This window comes from Schistocerca piceifrons, chromosome 8 (assembly GCF_021461385.2).
Source record: "Schistocerca piceifrons isolate TAMUIC-IGC-003096 chromosome 8, iqSchPice1.1, whole genome shotgun sequence".
Lineage (NCBI taxonomy): Eukaryota > Metazoa > Arthropoda > Insecta > Orthoptera > Acrididae > Schistocerca > Schistocerca piceifrons.
The window spans coordinates 315,998,468-316,020,272 of NC_060145.1; the positions used below are offsets into that span (position 1 = coordinate 315,998,468).

Here is a 21,805-nt window from a genome sequence, read left to right on the forward strand (position 1 = left end):
TGGGTGGCACCCTTGGGGAGAGCCCTCGTTCGGAGTAGGTGGCATCTGGGTGGATGTGGCGCAATGAAGCGCAATAAATCACACCAAGCTGGTGGTCGCACGGCCACCCGCGTCTCTAAGCGAGGTAGAGTAGACTTTGATGGTGCGCAATATGACCCTCAGTCGTTCCCCTCGTTGGCTGCGCCATGGGAGGGACGCCGATCTAGTGCCAAGCGGGAGCCTTACGTACCGCCATACCTTGTCTGCAGCAGGACTGATGGTGACTCCTCTCTGTTTTTTGTGGAACACCTGGAGGATAAGTTTGGGGAAGTGGCGGGGTTGTCTAAAATGAGGAATGGGTCCATCCTCCTCAAGACGTCCTCCCAAGCCCAGTCACGAGCGTTGCTCTTGTGTGATAAGCTGGGTGACGTCCCTGTTACCGTCACTCCCCACAGTAGCTTAAATATGGTCCAGGGGATTATTTACCATCGTGACCTCTTGTTGCAATCCGATGACGAGCTGAGAGCCGACTTAGAACGACGTGGTGTACATTTTGTCCGTTGTGTACATAGAGGACCCAGGACTAACAGGGTGGCCACCGGTGCCTTTATCTTGGCCTTTGAGGGTGATGTCTTGCCCGAGAAGGTCAAGGTGATGGTTTACCGTTGCGACGTCAAGCCATACGTCCCTCCCCCGATGCGGTGCTTCCAGTGCTGGAAGTTTGGGCACATGTCCTCCCGTTGCCCATCCAGCGCTTCATGTCGAGATTGCGGACGCCCCTCTCATCCCGATTCTCCATGTGTGCCTCCGCCTGTATGTGTCAACTGTGGGGAGCACCACTCTCCATGCTCGCCGGATTGCCCCGTTCTTCATATGGAGCGGAAGATAATGGAATTTAAGACCCTGGACCGGTTTACTTATCGAGAGGCAAAACTGAAATATGAAAGGTTGTATCCTGCTTCCGTTCGAACATCTTATGCTGCAGCCACGTTATCGTCGCCCACGTGAGCGACGGTTGTCACCTCATCTGTGCCGCCTTCAGTGGGCCCTCGGGGCCGTGCATCTCTGTCTGCCCCCCTCGTGTCTGGGGGCAAGCCTTCCTCTGTTGCCCCCTTAGCAGTTGGGGGCAAACCCTCTTCTGTCGCTCCCCCCACGCTTACTTCGGGAGCGACATCTCCTCCAAAACCGGGGGGCTCGATCCCTCCCCCTCCTTCTCCTCCGGCGTTGCCTCTGCCGGTTCCTCTCTCACGGAAGGGGTCCCTCAGGGCTCTCCCTTCCTCCATTTCTTCTCCTACCCAGCCGGATGTCAGCCAGTGGCTGAAGGTTCCGCCACCTGCTGGTCGTAGGGCTTCTGCGTCGTCGTCAGCCTCCGACGCTCCTTCAGAGAAGCTCTCACAGCCCTCTCACCCTAAGGGCCGACGTGAGAAGAAGGAACGGAATGTGTCCAAGAAGAAGGACGTTCCGGCGGTTTCAGTACGAGGTGGAGATCCTTGCCTCTGCCGCGGATCTCGCCCTCACGGAACCCTTGGGGGCCTTTCCTATGGACTCAGCTGACTCTCCCCCGGTGGTGGCAGTTGGCTCTGAGGCGCTGTCTGCCTCTTAGTCGCATTCATGCCCTCCCAGTCCCTTCTTGCTTCCATTCTCCAGTGGAATTGCGGCGGTTATTTCCGCCACCTGCCTGAGCTCCAGATGCTTCTGAGTGTTTCCCCTGTTCTCTGCATTGCTCTGCAGGAAACTTGGTTTCCGGCAATGCGGACCCCCGCCCCTCGCGGTTATCAGGGATACTATAAGAACCGCGCTGCCTGTCAACGAGCGTCAGGTGGGGTTTGCCTCTTTGTTCACCACTCTGTCTGTAGCTCACCAGTACCCCTTCTGACGCCTTTAGAGGCAGTCGCTGCCAGGGTTGAGCTCTCGCCGGCTATTACTGTTTGCTCTGTTTACATTCCTCCGGATGGGGAGCTCCCCCGCCATGTCTTGGCTGCGCTGCTGGCTCAACTCCCGCCACCTTTGCTGCTTCTGGGCGATTTCAGTGCCCACAACCCTCTCTGGGGTGGGACTGTCTCTGATGACCGCGGTCGGGCCGTGGAGCATGTGTTGGCTCAGCTCAACCTTAGCCTCTTGAACACCGGTGCTCCCACGCATTTCAGTGTGGCCCATGGCTCGTTCTCGGCCATCGATCTCTCTCTTTGCAGCCCTGGACTTGTCCCATCCCTCCACTGGAGAGTGCATCCTGACCTGTGTGGTAGTGACCATTTTCCCATCTATTTGTCACTGCCCCAGTGTCATTCTTCTGGGCGCCTGCCCCGCTGGGCTCTCCACAGGGCTGACTGGCCGGCTTTTACTTCTGCTGCAACCATTGAGTCTCCCCCACAGGGTGACATTGACGAGGTGGTCCGTGTATTAACCATGTCCATCATTTCAGCGGCCGAGGCTGCCATCCCCCGTTCTTCTGGCATCCCTCGGAGGAAGGCTGTACCCTGGTGGTCGCTGGAGATTGCTGAGGCTATTTGCGACCGTCGGCGGGCTCTCCAGCGTCATAGGCGGCACCCGTCTCTCGAGACCCTCATCGCCTTTAAGAGGCTCCGTGCCTTGGCCCGTCGTCTTATTGCACGGCGTAAGCAGGAGTGCTGGGAGAGGTATGTCTCATCCTTGGGCTCTCATGTCTCCCACTCGCTCATGTGGTCCTGGATCCAGCGGATTTATGGATACCAGACCCCTATGGGTGTCCCTGGGCTCTCCTTGGAGGGCGCTGTCTGCACGGACGCTGCCGCCATTGCTGAACAGCTTGCCGCGCACTTTGCTAAGAGCTCTGCGTCTGCATCTTATCCCCCCGCCTTTCGCTCTCTAAAGGAGCGAGCCGAGCGGACGCCGTTCTCATTCCACACGCTTCGTTCTGAAAAATACAATGCTCCTTTCAGCGAGAGGGAATTCCTCGCTGCCCTCGGCGATTGCCCTGATACAGCACCAGGACCAGACTGCATCCACGCGCAGATGCTGAAGCATCTCTCCAGGGACTGCCAGAGACACATTCTCGCGATATTTAACCACATTTGGAGCGAAGGTGTGTTCCCGTCGCAATGGCGAGAGGGTGTTATTGTCCCTATCTTGAAGCCTGGTGCGGACCCACTGGCGGTGGACAGCTCTCGTCCCATTACCCTCACCAACGTTTTGTGCAAATTGCTCGAACGTATGGTGGGGCAGCGTTTGTGTTGGATTCTTGAGTCGCGCGGTCTCCTCGCTCCATCCCAGGGTGGCTTCCGTCGGGGCCGGTCTGCTGCGGACAATTTGGTGCGGCTGGAATCTGCTATTCGTATGGCCTTTGCCCGGCGTCAGCATCTCGTTGCTGTATTTTTTGATCTGCGGAAGGCGTATGACACCACATGGAGGCATCACATCCTTGCCACGTTGCATGCGTGGGGTCTTCGTGGTCGGCTCCCGGCTTTTCTTCAAACCTTTCTATTGCGCCGCTCTTTCTGGGTGCAAGTCGGTGCCGCCTCTAGTTCATCTTATACACAGGAAAATGGGGTCCCGCAGGGCTCGGTGTTGAGCGTCTTCTTATTTCTAGTGGCCATTAATGGTCTGGCTGCAGCCGTGGGGTCGTCGGTGTCTCCTTCTTTGTATGCTGACGACTTCTGCATCTCCTTTAGCTCCACGACTACGGGAGTCGCCGAACGCAGGCTGCAAGTAGCCGTTCGCAAGGCAGCATCATGGGCTCTGACTCATGGTTTTCAGTTCTCTGCAGCCAAGACTCGAGTTATGCACTACTGCAGGCGTCGGACGGTCCACCCTCATCCTGAACTTTACCTCGACGGCCACCTGCCTGAAGTGGTGGACACTTGTCGCTTCTTAGGACTCGTGTTCGATGCCTGGCTCACATGGGTTCCTAATATTACTCAGCTGAAGCAAAAATGCTGGCGGCACCTCAACGCCCTCCGCTGCCTCAGCCACACATCTTGGGGTGCGGATCGCTGCACGCTGTTGCGATTGACAGAGCCCTTGTCCAGTCCAGGCTTGATTATGGGAGCCTGGCCTATGGGTCTGCATCACCCTCAGTGTTGAAGTTGTTAGACCCCATACACCACTGTGGGGTTCGGCTTGCCACTGGTGCTTTTCGTACGAGCCCCGTGGATAGTCTACTGGTGGAGGCCGGGGTTCCCCCGCTGTGGATTCACCGCCATCGACTGCTCGCCGACTATGCTGTCCACGTGCATTGCTCGCCGAGCCATCCCAATCGTTGCCTGCTTTTCCCTGCCATGGTCCTCCATCTGCCCGAACGGCGACCTCGGTCTGGGCTTCTCATAGCTGTCCGCGTCCAGTCCCTGCTGTCGGAACTGGGGTCATTCCCTCTTCTGCCTCCTTTCCGGGTCCGTGCACCTACGCCTCCTTGGTGTTTGCCCCAGCCGTCCGTCCGTCTGGACTTGGCACAGGGTCCCAAGGACTCGGTTCCACCTGTGGCCCTCCGTCGCCGTTTTCTTGCGCTCCTCGCCTCATTTTCGGACTGTGAGACTGTCTACACTGATGGTTCCCTGGTTGATGGTCGCACTTCCTACGCTTTTGCTCACGCTGCCCATGTTGAGCAGCGCTCTTTGCCGGCTGGCTGCAGTATTTTTATTGCAGAGCTGGTGGCCATATTGCGCGCTCTTGAGCATATGCGTTTCTGCTCAGGTACGTCCATCATCATCTGTAGTGACTCCCTGAGCAGCCTCCAGGCCATCGACCGCTGCTATCCCTCTTCTCCTCTGGTGTCCTCTATTCAGGAGTCTGTTTCCGCCATTGCCCGTTCTGATCGTTCGGTGGTCTTGGTTTGGACGCCAGGTCATGTTGGCATCCCGGGGAACGAACGTGTTGACAGGCTGGCCAAAGGGGCGATCGACGCCCCAGCTTTGGAGATCGGTGTCCCGGCTCGCGATCAGCAGCTGGTGTTGCGCCGTAAGGTGCTTGGGATGTGGTCTGCTGAGTGGCGAGGCATGACAGCCCCAAATAAACTGCGGGCTGTCAAGGAGACGACCAATGTGTGGTGCTCGTCCCTGCGGGCTTCTCGCAGGGACTCTGTCATCCTGTGTCGGCTCCGCATCGGCCATACCTACCTGACGCATGGCCATCTTTTGCGTCAGGAGGATCCCCCCCTGTGTCGGTGTGGGTCCCGGCTGACGGTCGCCCACCTCTTGTTAGGGTGTCCCCGACTGCGCACCCTCCGGCAGTCTTTTAATCTCCCGGGCACTTTGCCTTTGGTTTTATGTGACAATGCCTCCATGGCTGACGACGTTTTACATTTTATGCGTGGCAGTCCTTTTTATGGTTCCATTTAGAGAGGTCCTGCACCTTTCCCTTTCTGTGTCTCTTGTCCTCGTGTCTCTCATATTTGGTTGCAGATTTTAGTGTGTAGTCGGTTGGTTGACTCTTTCCCTTTTTTTTTTTTTTTTGTTCTTGTGGTCAGTCAACCAGTTTCCAGCCATCTTCTTTTCTTCTGTTTCTTTCTGTCTGGTGTTCGTCTGTACTCTTCTTGTCTGCAGTGTTCATTGCTGCTTCTGTGTTCTTTTCGTGCCTGGGGGGGGAGTCTCCTTCCCCTTGGGGTTTTACCTGCTCCGCGGATTTATGTCTCGCCTGTTTTTTTGGAATGGGGGACTGATGACCTTCGCTGTTTAGTCCCCGTTAACCATCCCAACAACCACCACTAAAATCATGACTCTGTGTAAAGTCTCACACATACCCACAGCAGGACTGCACATTAAAAAAGATACATTATTTCTTTTTTACTTTATTTGTAAATTTTGATTGGGTATATTGCTTGGTGGCATTAGTGTTATGATAGTATATCAAAAAACACAGCGACATTTCTAATAAATAAACTGAGGTTTTTATTTTTATTTGTTTTTATTTTTTATTCTTATACACTTGAATACAGTTGTGGTTGAGATGGGTTTGAAACTGAAGGAAGATGTACTCCTTTCATTACAAATCACAACTGCAACTGGCAACACAGTGCCCATGAAATGCAGGTATCTTGGTTTCATTTCTGACTTGGCACATAGTTTTAACATGTCAGATATAATCCACTTAGAGTAGAAACAATTTCATCTCAGTCAAGATGTTTTTATCATAATTTTAACATTGAAAAAGAGACAGTGTCTCTGGAAAAGTAAAGATGACTAACAATTTCCCCAAACTATTCTTCACATTGAAAGAGGGATAATGCATATAATAATACTATAGTCCAATCTACAAACAGCAGAGATTCGCACAGTTCGAGTCTTGGGTAGGGACGACATTGTTAATTGGTCCAAGCAACAACTGCGCTACATGCATACATACGCTTTGTGCTTGATGCATGTGTGTATCTTGCAAATTATGTCTCACTTGCTTGTGTAGAAATTATCATTTATCACCACCATCAGTAATATTGCACAACAAATGGAATAAAAATTCGTGCTGCAATCACATTTAATGTTCTCTTTGGTTACGACACTGTTAGCTGCAACAGGCAGAAGATGTACTTTATTAGTGTTGTACGTTTTAACAATATTGACTGAGATAAACTCATGCTGCAATGTTCTTCTTAGACATGCCAGTGTAGAAGTTGGCACAGAAACAGCTAAGAGAAAAATCCATGCAATTTGCATGTTTGTTTATATATAAAAGCCAACTTCAGAATTTTCCTTTGCATGGGGAGACCGCATATAAAGATTCGTGCGGTGACTTGAAATTCTAGACTCACATATTTACTGTCCGTGCCACTTTGGCATAATCTATCATTAACTGTATCAATATTCATTTGTGTTGTGATATATTGTGAAATTTTGAACATTTGCGAGTGCCGCAGTAAACTTCTGTTGTCATCATCAGTTGCAAACATAAAGTTATTTGTGCTCTTTTAAAATTTTTAGAGCAGTAGGCCCATGCTCATTCAAAACAAACTGTTCTCTGATTTCATTGTATAACTACATGAAAAATAGATTGTTTCTGAGAATTTTCAGACACTTATAAAACTGTATTTTTATTAGTTACCAATACAAGTATTTTGGATACGTATCTTATTTCGTAGCAAATCAGTGTTTTTGGTTCACAGTTACTGCCAAAGAACAGATCATCCCTAAATTTCATTGTATATCAATGCAAATAAACAAGTATTTGAGAATTTTCAGAAGCTACCATTGTCCTCTGCATTTTCTGAATGGTAGTAAATCGGTGTTTGTTATTTAGTTACTGCAGCAGATATTCTGACATATTGTGTTACATCTAGTTTTCCCTTAAAGAGGAGTAGCGCTGTATATTACCTACATTTATCATATAATAACTCTGTTTTTATGTTTGCTAAGAACTATAATTAACCTCAAATAGTTTTACGAAGCTAGTAATTTTTAGCACAGGTTTTTTTGTTACCTTAATAGAAACCTCGTTTTGTGTATTTGCGCTAATTCTGATAGGGAAGTAGGAACCTTGTAACTCAACAGATTAAAAGATAATCAGTGGACTTAATTTAAAGTTATTTGTTCACTGTCCTGTAATACATTGCACCAGCTAAAATGCAGCCCCACTGAGAATGCTATTCCCAAACACAGAATTCATTCTTTCCTTCAGTCCCTATACCAGTTCCAAACTGAACAATTCATTGCCCTCACCCACCTAATCCATCACCTACACATCAACTCAGCCAATGAACACACCCGTCAACTCCTATCCTTAATAAAAGTCCTCAATCTTTCATCTCCCGCATCCACACCGACTGTTCAAAGCATCCTCCTACAGGCCAAGCGCAAATTAGAACAGCATGCCACCCTCCACCTCAAAAAATTATCCAATCTCCTGGTTTCCCACCTCCGGAAAGGCAACTCACTCTCCCTTCACAACCTTTCCAGCAAACCTCAACCTCCTCTCATTGCACACAAACCCAGTCTCTCCCATCTACTCAATCTCCCACTTCCAGCGCCACTCCCTCCAAAACCTCAAAATTCCAATCAACGCAATCTGGAACCACAACACCCCAATTCAGTAGTTAACCTTTCCTCCAAACCTCTCTCCCAATCCGAAACCTCTGTCCTATCCAAAGGCCTCACCTTCAGCCCCACTCCCAGATTCAACCAAACAGCCCTCGTCAAAGATTTACTGTCCTACACTCGTACTCTCTGCTGGAAATATCACTTTGCCACGAAGAAAAATGATCCTAATCCTACTCTTAATGATCCACTCCCAAAGACACTATCCAAATTGAACCCTGCCTGGAACAGTTCCGTCCTCCGTCACAACGGGACCCACCTCCTCTTCCTCAAAATCACCCTCTCCAAACCTTCCAGGAATTTCTGACTTCCAGCCTTGCTTCTCAATCCTTCTTAAAAAACCTTAATCCTACTCCCAACATCACCACTGCTGAAGCCCAGGCTATCCGTGATCTGAAGGCTGACCGATCCATCGTCATTCTTCCGGCGGACAAGGGTTCCACGACCATGGTACTTGATCGTCGGGAGTATGTTGCTGAGGGACTGCGTCAGCTTTCAGACAACACCACATACAAAGTTTGCCAAGGTAATCCCATTCCTGATGTCCAAGGAATCCTCAGAACCTTAGGCCCCCTGCAAAACCTTTCACCTGACTCCATCAACCTTCTGACCCCACCGACACCCCGCACCCTTACCTTCTACCTTCTTCCTAAAATTCACAAACCCAATCATCCCGGCCGCCCCATTGTAGCTGGTTACCAAGCCCCCACAGAACGTATCTCTGCCTACGTATATCAACACCTTCAACCCATTACATGCAGTCTCCCATCCTTCATCAAAGACACCAACCACTTTCTCGAACGCCTGGAATCCTTACCCAATCTATTACCCCCGGAAACCATCCTTGTAACCATTGATGCCACTTCCTTATACACAAATATTCCGCACATCCAGGGCCTCGCTGCGATGGAGCACTTCCTTTCACGCCGATCACCTGCCACCCTACCTAAAACCTCTTTCCTCATTACCTTAGCCAGCTTCATCCTGACCCACAACTTCTTCACTTTTGAAGGCCAGACATACCAACAATTAAAGGGAACAGCCGTGGGTACCAGGATGGGCCCCTTGTATGCCAACCTATTCATGGGTCGCTTAGAGGAAGCCTTCTTGGTTACCCAGGCTGCCAACCCAGAGTTTGGTACAGATTTATTGATGACATCTTCATGATCTGGACTCACAGTGAAGAAGAACTCCAGAATTTCCTCTCCAACCTCAACTCCTTTGGTTCCATCAGATTCACCTGGTCCTACTCCAAATCCCATGCCACTTTCCTTGACGTTGACCTCCATCTGTCCAATGGCCAGCTTCACACGTCCGTCCACATTAAACCCACCAACAAGCAACAGTACCTCCATTATGACAGCTGCCACCCATTCCACATCAAACGGTCCCTTCCCTACAGCCTAGGTCTTCGTGGCAAATGAATCTGCTCCAGTCCGGAATCCCTAAACCATTACACCAACAACCTGAAAACAGCTTTCACATCCCGCAACTACCCTCCCGACCTGGTACAGAAGCAAATAACCAGAGCCACTTCCTCGTCTCCTCAAACCCAGAACCTCCCACAGAAGAAACCCAAAAGTGCCCCACTTGTTACAGGATACTTTCCAGGACTGGATCAGATTCTGAATGTGGCTCTCGAGCAGGGATACGACTTCCTCAAATCTTGCCCTGAAATGAGATCCATCCTTCATGAAATCCTCCCCACTCCACCAAGAGTGTCTTTCCGCCGTCCACCTAACCTTCGTAACCTCTTAGTTCATCCCTATGAAATCCCCAAACCACCTTCCCTACCCTCTGGCTCCTACCCTTGTAACCGTCCCCGGTGTAAAACCTGTCCCATGCACCCTCCCACCACCACCTACTCCAGTCCTGTAACCCGGAAGGTGTATACGATCAAAGGCAGAGCCACGTGTGAAAGCACCCACGTGATATACCAACTGACCTGCCTACACTGTGACGCATTCTATGTGGGAATGACCAGCAACAAACTGTCCATTCGCATGGATGGACACAGGCAGACAGTGTTTGTTGGTAATGAGGATCACCCTGTGGCTAAACATGCCTTGGTGCACGGCCAGCACATCTTGGCACAGTGTTACACCGTCCGGGTTATCTGGATACTTCCCACTAACACCAACCTGTCAGAACTCCAGAGATGGGAACTTTCCCTTCAGTATATCCTCTCTTCTCGTTATCCGCCAGGCCTCAACCTCCGCTGATTTAAAGTTGCCGCCGCTCATACCTCACCTGTCTTTCAACAACATCTTTGCCTCTTTACTTCCGCCTCGACTGACATCTCTGCCCAAACTCTTTGCCTTTATAAATGTCTGCTTGTGTCTGTGTATGTGTGGATGGATATTTGTGTGTGTGCGAGTGTATACCTGTCCTTTTTTCCCCCTAAGGTAAGTCTTTCCGCTCCCGGGATTGGAATGACTCCTTACCGTCTCCCTTAAAACCCACATCCTTTCGTCTTTCCCTCTCCTTCCCTCTTTCCTGACGAAGCAACCATTGGCTGCGAAAGCTAGAATTTTGTGTGTATGTATGTGTTTGTTTGTGTTTCTATCGACCGGCCAGCGCTTTCGTAGGTAAGTCGCATCATCTTTGTTTTTAAATATATTTTTCCCACATGGAATGTTTCCCTCTATTATGTATATAAAAAACTGCGGTCCCTGGCAGCTGAAGTGAGCTGGCCTCAGCTGCCAGAGACTGCATTCGTGTGTGTGCGTGCATGCGTGCGTGTGTGTGTGTGTCGTCTATTTTCGACAAAGGTCTTGTCAGCTGGAAGCTTATTTTCCAACAATCTTCCTGTTGTGCCTATCTGCGACTCAGCATCCCCATTATATGGCGAGTAGCAACTTTCCTTTTCATAATATTGTTGTATTCTTCTTTAGTCCTTCTTAGTTAATGTCCAAGATTCACTTCCTTGTGTTAGAATATGGATAGCAACTCCTTTGAAAAGTTTTAGCATTGTGTCTTTCCTTGTGTTTTCGCCAAATATTCTGTGTATTAGGCCAAATGTCACATGGAACTTATTTAATTTATATAGGTTAATACCATCTTTTGTGACTCCAGTAACAGTTTGGTGAATAAGACATATTACAGATGCAGAAGATGGAGTTAACCTATAATAGCTGTATAAATGTGACTATAGGAAAAGAAGACTGCATGAAACTATTTTATTAGTGACAGTCCTTCTGTCACCACCTAACAGCTGAAAATGTGACACCTGTTCATTTTATTGTTCATCTTGTACAATTTTGGAGTGTACTGGAAATTTCCCTTTGAAAACTCTTACTGTAAATTATTTACTGGAATTTTTAGATATGGTGATTATTACATATTTGATTTGGATGATGTATTGCAAACTGTAGATCATTTTCTAAGACCCGGACAATTATTTGGTTATTGGCAAAGAACAGAGTATAGAGTATTTATGTGTGTGTCTACTAATATTAATCTGAAATACGAAACTTCCTGTCGGATTAAAACTGTGTGCTGGACCGAGACTCGAACTCGGGACCTTTGCCTTTCGTGCGCAAGTGCTCTACCATCTGAGCTACCCAAGCACAACACAGGCCCCATTCTCACAGCTTCATTTCTGCCAGTACCTGGTCTCATTCTGGAAATCTGAAATATCATTTAACTTCCCATTTCCATTGTCTAACAACATCGTCTAAATAAATACTGAATATACAGTTGTAAGTGAAAGACTACCTCCTTGTTGCACTTCTCAGTTGACCTTTATTGCTCTTTCGCTGTACTTATAATTTCTGTGTGCTGATACAAAGTCTTCATGTCTTGTGTTAAAAGTCTCAGAGTGACTCTTTTCCCGATGACATTCTGAAGCTTACTCCTTTTCATGCTATCAAAAGCCTTTTCATAATCTATGAATGTGACAAGAGTTGCCATGTTGTATTATTGCCTTTTTCCATTGTCTTACAGTAGCAGCAGTATCACAACAAGATCATCCCTTTCCAAAGTCATTTTGTTCCTCCATTAGAAGGAAGTCAACAATGTTCTCCATTCTGTTGTTAATAATTATTGAATAGAGTTTGTAAGAAGCATTTAGAAGGCTTATTCCTCTATAGTTCTCACAGACATTTATTCTTCCTTTATACAGGGTTATTACAAATGATTGAAGTGATTTCATAGCTCTAAAATAGCTTTATTATTTGAGATATTTTCACAATGCTTTGCACACACATACAAAAACTCAACAAGTTTTTTTAGGCATTCACAAATGTTCGATATGTGCCCCTTTAGTGATTCGGCAGACATCAAGCCGATAATCAAGTTACTCCCACACTCGGCGCAGCATGTCCCCATCAATGAGTTCGAAAGCATCGTTGATGCGAGCTCGCAGTTCTGGCACGTTTCTTGGTAGAGGAGGTTTAAACACTGAATCTTTCACATAACCCCACAGAAAGAAATCACATGGGGTTCAGTCGGGAGAGCGTGGAGGTCTTGACATGAATTGTTGATCATGATCTCCGCCACGACTGATCCATCGGTTTTCCAATCTCCTGTTTAAGAAATACTTCTGCTTTAGCCTTTTCCGTAAGATTTTCCAAACCGTCGGCTGTGGTACGTTTAGCTCCCTGCTTGTTTTATTCGTCAACTTCCGCGGCTACGCGTGAAACTTACCCGCACGCGTTCAACCGTTTCTTCGCTCACTGCAGGCCGACCCGTTGATTTCCCCTTACAGAGGCATCCAGAAGCTTTAAACTGCACATACCATCGCCGAATGGAGTTAGCAGTTGGTCGATCTTTGTTGAACTTTGTCCCGAAGTGTCGTTGCACTGTTATGGCTGACTGATGTGAGTGCATTTCAAGCACGACATACTCTTTCTCGGCTCCTGTTGCCATTTTGTCTCACTGCGCTCTCGAGCGCTCTGGCGGCAGAAACCTGAAGTGCGGCTTCAGTCGAACAAAACTTTGAGTTTTTCTACGTATCTGTAGTGTGTCGTGACCATATGTCAATGAATGGAGCTACAGTGAATTTATGAAATCGCTTCAATCATTTGTAATAGCCCTGTATATAGGGAAGTACGATCTTTGCTATCATCCACAATTCAGGTACCATCCTCATTTTCCACCATTCATTTGAGAGGTGTAAGACCCTCTTTTGTAACATTTATTTCTCCGAAGGTAGGGAGTTCCACATTGATTCCATCAGATCCTGCAGCTTTCCTGTTTTCATCTGTTTCAGAGCTTCCTATATCTCATCAAGTGTGATGTCATCATCTTGATGACCAGGTTGGATCACTCCATCCTCAGAATAGATATGATGTTGTATAACTTCTGTGTTGGTAATTAATAACTGGAATTGGCCACAACTGTCAAATTATATAAGATTAGCCATCCAGAGACATTAATGGCAGTATAACCCCACACATCTGTGAACAATCCAGTTACCAAACTGAGTTTCATGGGAAAAATCCTAAGGACACTTATCAAAACTCATGTTTGATTGATTCTTGAATGGTGGTCATCGTCTTTGGACATTACCAAGTTGTATTTATGGAAGACAGAGAAAACTGAAGGAATTGCTGTCTGGTTCTCATGGCTTTTTAATTTTATATAGTGTATATTCCAAGAAAAGTATAAAAAAAATATTTATTTTTTTCCGACATACTGTACATCGTGCATTATCGTCACAATTGTGAAATTAGAAATAATGTGGAGGTGAACTAACAGTCTTTTCTCTCACTTGCCATCAGTAAACAAAGTTGTAACTGTGAAAAATGGTAGTGATAGACTAAGGTATCCCTCACCACAGTATTCATCTTACAGAATACAGTTATAAATGCACATTGGTACTGCAGCTCAAAATAACATGCATGTGTTATAAAGAAATTCATGTATAAGGTAGAGCAACATGGTTATATTTATAATAACCTTAACATTTGTTTTATTTTTATTTTTCTACAAATAAATAAATTTGTGACTGCACTTATGTTTAGTCATATTATCATTTTACAGAAGGTGGTTCCTTTTTTGTCGACTTCTTTGCACCATGGTGTCCACCTTGCTTACGCTTGCTGCCAGAGCTCCGAAAGGCTAGTGGTACATTGGGTGGCAGTGTAACTTTTGCAACTCTGGATTGCTCTCAGCACGCAGCTTTTTGCCGTCAACAGTCCGTACGCTCCTATCCGACTACAGTGTTGTACAACCATACTGGCACGCATCCACATTTCTTCCATGGGAGGACAGCAAGTGATCTGGTTGACTTCATAAGAGATGTGCTGCATCCAGTAGGTAAGTCTATCTTGTCCTGTTTCATTCACTCATCTGGAGTTTTACTGTGGTGTACTGATGTGTAGACTAGTTGATACTTTTTCTTAGCAGATGAAATTTATAATCATAGTGTATTTAAGAAAGGTTTTGCTTAGCAGTTGCATGAATAAGTACATCTGAAATTTAGGTCGCTATGATGCTTGTTGAGTGTCTAGGCAAATGACTGCTGCAATTCACGTAAATAAATTGTAATGTATCGACAATCTTAAACTCAAAGGTTGGTTTGACCGTCATAATACTTACTACCCATGGCCTTTTATGTTGTGGTTTGCCTTCTCCATAAATTAGAACTTTCTCACCCAGTCTGTTTTAGGATGACAAACCCGCAGTTTAGTAGTAAATCTGAACTACAGTGCAAATGTACTTTTTTTGGCACAAAGTATTAACATGTAAAAATTTGTAGCAGCAAGTAATGGGAACTCTGTGTTGGAATACCAACAATATAAGCAAAATATAGTTACTCACCATAAAGATGACGTGTTCAGTTGCAGGCAGCCACAATGTAAAGACAGTTATGCACTTAACTTTCAGTCTAAGCGTTCTTCAGAAAAGAAAATGCGAACACACACACACACACACACACACACACACACACACACACACACACATTCACACACATTCACACAACCAAGCACACACCTCACACTCACATAATCATCGCCTCTGGCAGCTTGGACTGGTATGCAACTGTCACGTGGAGTGGAATCAACAATCTGGAAGGAGCAAGAAAAGGGAAAGGATAGCAGGGTATGGGGTAGGGGGAGAGAAGAGCACTGTCTGGCATAGGGTACAGTGACTAGACTGCTAACAGGTGCAGAATCTGGAGGCTGCGGGAGAGAAAGATGGGGAGGGGTGAGAGGGCAGAAGCATGGAGTGAAAAAGGAGAGGAGCAGGGGATGGGAAAGATGGGGATGGGTGGTCCATTGGCAGAGGGGTACACACAAAGAGAGTGAAAGGATGAGAATAGGGAGGAGGTGAAAGTATACAAGGTATGGAAACCGTTGGGTGGAAGGTGTGTGGACAGTTGATTACCATAGGTTGAGGCCAGGATAATTTTGGAAGCAGAGAATGTGTTGTAAGGATAACTCCCATCTGTGCAGTTTAGAAAAGCTGGTGGTGGAGGGAAGGATCCAGATGGCTCGAGTAGTGAAGCAGCCACTTAAATCAAGTGTATTATGTTCACCTGCATGTTGTGCCACAGGCTTGTCTACTTTACTCTTGGCCACAGTTTGTTGTGGCCATTCATCCTGGTGGACAGCTGATTGGTAGGAATACCAATATAAAAAGCTGTGCAGTGATTGCAGCAGAGCTGGTATGTGACATGGATGCTTTCACAGGTGGCTCAGCCTCTGACAGGGTAGGATAAGCCTGTGACAGGACTGGAATAAGAAGTTCTGGGTGGGTGGATTGGGCAGGTATTGTACCTGTATCTTCCACAGGGATGTGATCCCTGTGGCAAGGGGCTACTATTGGGAGTAGCATAGGCATGGACTATGATGTGGAGACTGGGTGGGTGACAGAACACCACTTTACGAGGGATAGGAAGAATCTTAGGTAGGATGTCCCTCATCTCATGGCATGATGGCATGATGATAGGTAATCGAAGCACTGACGAAGGAGGTGATTCAGTTGTTCCAGTCAGAGGTGGTATTGGGTATCGAAGGGGCCCTCCTTTGTGGTTGGTTCTTTGGGAATGGTGGGAGGACTGGGGTTGTGAGGGAAAATGGCATGAGAGATCTGTCTGGGGACTAGTTTTGTGCCTGTCTGTGAAGCCCTTGGTGAGATACCCACAGTCAGCATACTTTGCAAAAGTGTTCTTGTCATTGCAGATACACCATCCCCAGGTGGCAAGGCTCTAACAGAGGGATTTTTTGGTGTGAAATGGATGACAGATGTTGAAATGCAGGTACTTCTGGGGTTGGTGAGTTTAATGTGGACAAAGGTGTGGATGGAGCCATGAGAGAGAAAGTGGTCAACGTCCAGAAAGATGGCACGCTGGTTTGAAGTGTCCTGTTGGCACCAGTGGTGAAGCAGTCATTGCAGAGGACTGTGTTGTATTGAGTAGTGTGTCCCACCACTAGGCAGGATACTCTGCTCTTGGCCACAGTTTTTTGGCAGTAGCCATTCAATTGTTTGGACAGCCTATGGGTGGTCATGCCCACAAAAATGGCTGTGCAAAATTTGCGTTGGAGGTGGTATGTGATGCAACTGCTTCCAGAGAGATTCCAACTTCTGATAGGATAGAATTTGTCTGTGATGAATCTTGAATAAGATGTGCTGGTAGGAGCATTGGACAGGGCTTGCACCCAGGTCTTCCACAAGGAATGAGACTCATAGGGAAAGGGGTTGGGAGTAGGTGGTGCATAAAGATAGACAATGATATTCTATAGACTGGGTGGGCAACAGAATATCACTTTGGAAATTATGGAAGAATTGTGAGTGGAATGTTTCTTATTTCTGGGCATGACGATAAATACACTCCTGGAAATGGAAAAAAGAACACATTGACACCGGTGTGTCAGACCCACCATACTTGCTCCAGACACTGCGAGAGGGCTGTACAAGCAATGATCACACGCACGGCACAGCGGACACACCAGGAACCGCGGTGTTGGCTGTCGAATGGCGCTAGCTGCGCAGCATTTGTGCACCGCCGCCGTCAGTGTCAGCCAGTTTGCCGTGGCATACGGAGCTCCATCGCAGTCTTTAACACTGGTAGCATGCCGCGACAGGGTGGACGTGAACCGTATGTGCAGTTGACGGACTTTGAGCGAGGGCGTATAGTGGGCATGCGGGAGGCCGGGTGGACGTACCGCCGAATTGCTCAACACGTGGGGCGTGAGGTCTCCACAGTACATCGATGTTGTCGCCAGTGGTCGGCGGAAGGTGCACGTGCCCGTCGACCTGGGACCGGACCGCAGCGACGCACAGATGCACGCCAAGACCGTAGGATCCTACGCAGTGCCGTAGGGGACCGCACCGCCACTTCCCAGCAAATTAGGGACACTGTTGCTCCTGGGGTATCGGCGAGGACCATTCGCAACCGTCTCCATGAAGCTGGGCTACGGTCCCGCACACCGTTAGGCCTTCTTCCGCTCACGCCCCAACATCGTGCAGCCCGCCTCCAGTGGTGTCGCGACAGGCGTGAATGGAGGGACGAATGGAGACGTGTCGTCTTCAGCGATGAGAGTCGCTTCTGCCTTGGTGCCAATGATGGTCGTATGCGTGTTTGGCGCCGTGCAGGTGAGCGCCACAATCAGGACTGCATACGACTGAGGCACACAGGGCCAACACCCGGCATCATGGTGTGGGGAGCGATCTCCTACACTGGCCGTACACCACTGGTGATCGTCGAGGGGACACTGAATAGTGCACGGTACATCCAAACCGTCATCGAACCCATCGTTCTACCATTCCTAGACCGGCAAGGGAACTTGCTGTTCCAACAGGACAATGCACGTCCGCATGTATCCCGTGCCACCCAACGTGCTCTAGAAGGTGTAAGTCAACTACCCTGGCCAGCAAGATCTCCGGATCTGTCCCCCATTGAGCATGTTTGGGACTGGATGAAGCGTCGTCTCACGCGGTCTGCACGTCCAGCACGAACGCTGGTCCAACTGAGGCGCCAGGTGGAAATGGCATGGCAAGCCGTTCCACAGGACTACATCCAGCATCTCTACGATCGTCTCCATGGGAGAACAGCAACCTGCATTGCTGCGAAAGGTGGATATACACTGTACTAGTGCCGACATTGTGCATGCTCTGTTGCCTGTGTTTATGTGCGTGTGGTTCTGTCAGTGTGATCATGTGATGTATCTGACCCCAGGAATGTGTCAATAAAGTTTCCCCTTCCTGGGACAATGAATTCACGGTGCTATTATTTCAATTTCCAGGAGTGTAGTTTAAGCCCTGATGTAGGATAGAGTTCAGTTGTTCTAGTCCATGGCAGTGCTGGATAATGTGCAAGGGCACTCTTTTGCAGCTAGTACAAGGTAGTGGCCAGAGTATTAGGTATGTTCGGATATGGCGTAATACTGAGGAATGTCGTACTAAAGGATGATGATGGCAGTGGAAATCAATTATTACATCAACTTCGTCAAATTACTAGTGTATTAGGAAATGAGTATCTCAGTGGACAAAACCTGAAATACTGATTGCCATCAAATTTCAGATGTTACTTATTGGCTTGTTAATGTTATAAGTAGAGCAGAAGAGAGGAATTATCTGTTGTGGAGAAATTGCAGGTAATGTTGAGAGTAGGTGTAGACCATGTACATCATGTGTCCTATTTGTAACGTAGTTCTAAAAAAAAACATAATGCTATATTACTACATGACAATCCTTGAATGTCATGTGTATTTGTCTTTCTGATGTTTTCTAGTTCATTGTATCACAGAATTTAGCTTGGGTCTGTGGTATACTTCATAATCCAGTTATGGTGGTCACCCTGGTGTCCTAAAGTTTAATTGGGAAAATAGGAAAGAATAGAGGTGAACTATTACTTTAAATGCCTTTTAAAGTTCTATAATGAAAGTGCTGGTGGAAATAAAGCTGTGAGGGTAAGTCATGAGTTTTGCTTGGAAAACTCAGTTGATAGATTACTTGCCCATAAAAGGCAAAGGTCCCAGGTTCGAATACCAGTCCGGCACACAATTTTAATCTGACAGGAAGTTTCAGATCAGCGCGCACACACACACACACACACACACACACACACACACACACACACACACACACACACACACACACCAGAGAAAATATTCCCCATATATCCTTGTTTTGAATAGGCACAACATTCAAAGACAAGAAATGGAAAAGCATTCGATCTGTATTGTTTCTGTTTTATTTTAACTTTATTTACGTTGAGATTATAGTCTATTGGTAAAATTTACAATATAAGCTAAAAGTATAGCATTTGAATATGCAAAAAATGGAAAGGCCAGATTGGAATATACAGTGTTGTGAAAAGAATAGATTCCTATTCACTGTAAGATAATCCTTTGAACAGCAGCCAGGCACAATGAAAATAATGTTACACATTGAGCCTTCAGTCAGAGTCTTCTTCAGAACAGAAAATGCACACACATTCACACGAGCAAGCACATCTCATGCACACATGACTGCTTTCTCCCGCTACTGTATTCAGAAGCTGTGTACGAGGTAGCAGGAATGCTTAATTTGGTGAAAGGCTTTCAAAATGGGGAATTGCTAGGGGAAACGGCTATTTCATGTCAGCTAACACCTCTGCAGAAAATGAAATTATTTGAGGAGTGGCCAATCGTGACAGTGTTGCCCAACACACTAAATTTTAGCAAAGTGTTGCAACTTGCAGGGTGTGAATTTAGCCTTTTCTTAGCTTTTATTGTTGGCCTTGATAGTCTGCAGAGCCTGTCAGGCTCTGGCTTTTTCTCTGACTATGACACATAAATAGAAAGAGCTGTGCTACATTGAAAACTTCATCCAAATATGCATTGCCATGAGCTGTGTTGGTGTAGCTGTTGGCTTCATTGGTTGGCATGATGTAGGTCACCAGTTGAAACCTCATCACCAGCAGTTATTTCTCATTTAATATTTATCATTTCTGGAAGGTTCTCAAGATTTCTTATGTTTGTAATGTGTGTATGTTCTGGAATATTCAATGTTTGTGTAAATAGTTGCAGTCTCTGCCCAGTAGTTCGGTTCTGTTTTGGCTGTACATTGGTATCCATAATAAATGGGCTGTCAGTGTTGTATTTCATTGATCACCGTGCTTTCGGATTTGGGCTTGATCTGCATATATGACAGTTTTTTGTGGAGATGCCTGGTACTTCAGAAACATTTACATCACTGTGGCTCCAACTGGGCAACATGCAAGTTGTCACATACATGGACAGGAACCAAAATACAAGCAGTACACTGTTCCTTTGGTCCTTGTACCCAGGTGGCCAGTGGATTCCAAAACAGCAGTAAGTCAGCTGTACATCAGCCACCCATCAGTGTTTCCTGGAGATGTTGGTCACGACCTAACAGAATGGCTGAAAGGATTCGACTAAGTCGCTAGAGAACAAAGAAGAGAAGATCAGTAGCAGCGATAAATTTAAGGCCAAACTGAAAAAAAAAAAAAAAAAAAAAAAACTTTTTGCAACAATTGGCGGCAAGTCGGAAGAATAATTGAAGGACAAGGATCAGTGTCTTGGAGAAACAACAAAAGTCTACAGACAGAATGTTTTGGCCCTATTCCAAATTTTTAATTCAAATATAACAGAAGCTAACAAAATCTCACACTTGATGAAAGAGGTCACAGCAGAAGTGTCTTGGAGAAACAACAAAAGTCTACAGACAGAATGTTTTGGCCCTATTCCAAATTTTTAATTCAAATATAACAGAAGCTGACAAAATCTCACACTTGATGAAAGAGGTCACAGCAGACATGTAAAAGAATGTCACAAGAGTGGTAAAGAATGTCACAACAAATGAGAAATTCATTGAGTGGTTCCAACACAGGAAGGAAATGCGACAGAAAAGAGTCTGACAAAAGAGGTTTGACTGACTCCTGAATGTGGTTCTTACAACAGTTGTAGAGGATCACCATGAACTTGTGTCTTGTACACCAGGCTGTTAGAGAAGAGGCACAGCATTTTATGGCACCCAGAACTGTCAGACAAAGCGAGCAAGTGATAGCAGCCGTGAATGTCAATCCTGTACATTGGGAGGTAATAGAAAATGTTGACGAAGAGGTGTATCCACATTTAGCACCAATCTCCACCACCAGTCAAATGCACCTGCAAGAATGGTCTTGGCCATTTCAGCATTAAGCTATGACTGTCAAATGACAACCTAGTACATGTCCAACACAGGTAAGACCAGTTCCTCTGCCAGGTATAATGCCATGCACAGGACAGACATTTGGAGGGCAGAGCACTACACACCGTTATAATTCCACTGTGGGTGCCCTGGACATGTTGTACGCTACCATAGGGAGAGAAAACAACTAGTTCACCACAAGATGTCAACCAGTGTAGCAATTGTATTCTTGCCAGTTAATTGCAGATGATTGTAGTCAACCTGTAGAGTGAAGTCGTTCATAATCTGGATGAGGTCACTTCCCAACTTGCCATAGCCGTTCCCCATTGTCATACAGAGGTACCAGCCACTCTCCTAGCTGCTGCAAATAGGAAATATGTCCAACCCACAGGAACATGCGTAGCAAGAATAACTATAAATGACAAAACACAGACCTTTGAATTTTGTGGTTTTATCAGACTGTACTCGTGATGATGTGATGTAGGACTTCTTGCAGACAGCACAAGCAGTCATAGACTGTGGAAGATCAAAGCTCCAGATTGACAAAGCTATTTAAACAAGCACATGTAGAAGAGATTGCTCTCGTCGGTTGTTTTCCATCGAAGACAGTTATTCCACCATCATCAATGAGACAAGTTCTAGTCATCAGTCTAGATGCGTAGTTAAACTGTGAAGCTTTTGTCGATTGCAAAAAGTTTATCAGGGTCACAAAAGAAATCTACATTTCAGTGACTAATCAAGGGGGTTGT

General features: G+C 46.6%; 1 protein-coding gene across 2 annotated transcripts in view; it reads left to right on the forward strand.

The window, feature by feature from the left end:
- Positions 1 to 21,805, forward strand: part of LOC124711462 (dnaJ homolog subfamily C member 10-like) — a 110,895-nt gene that overhangs the window by 51,270 nt on the left and 37,820 nt on the right. For both annotated transcript variants that reach the window (XR_007005483.1, XM_047241558.1), the window contains exon 9: positions 13,959 to 14,234. Coding sequence is in view for 1 of the 2 variants with exons in the window: in XM_047241558.1 (XP_047097514.1) it covers positions 13,959 to 14,234 (276 nt within the window). In the remaining variant the exon portion in view is untranslated. The remainder of the gene's footprint in view (positions 1 to 13,958; positions 14,235 to 21,805) is intronic.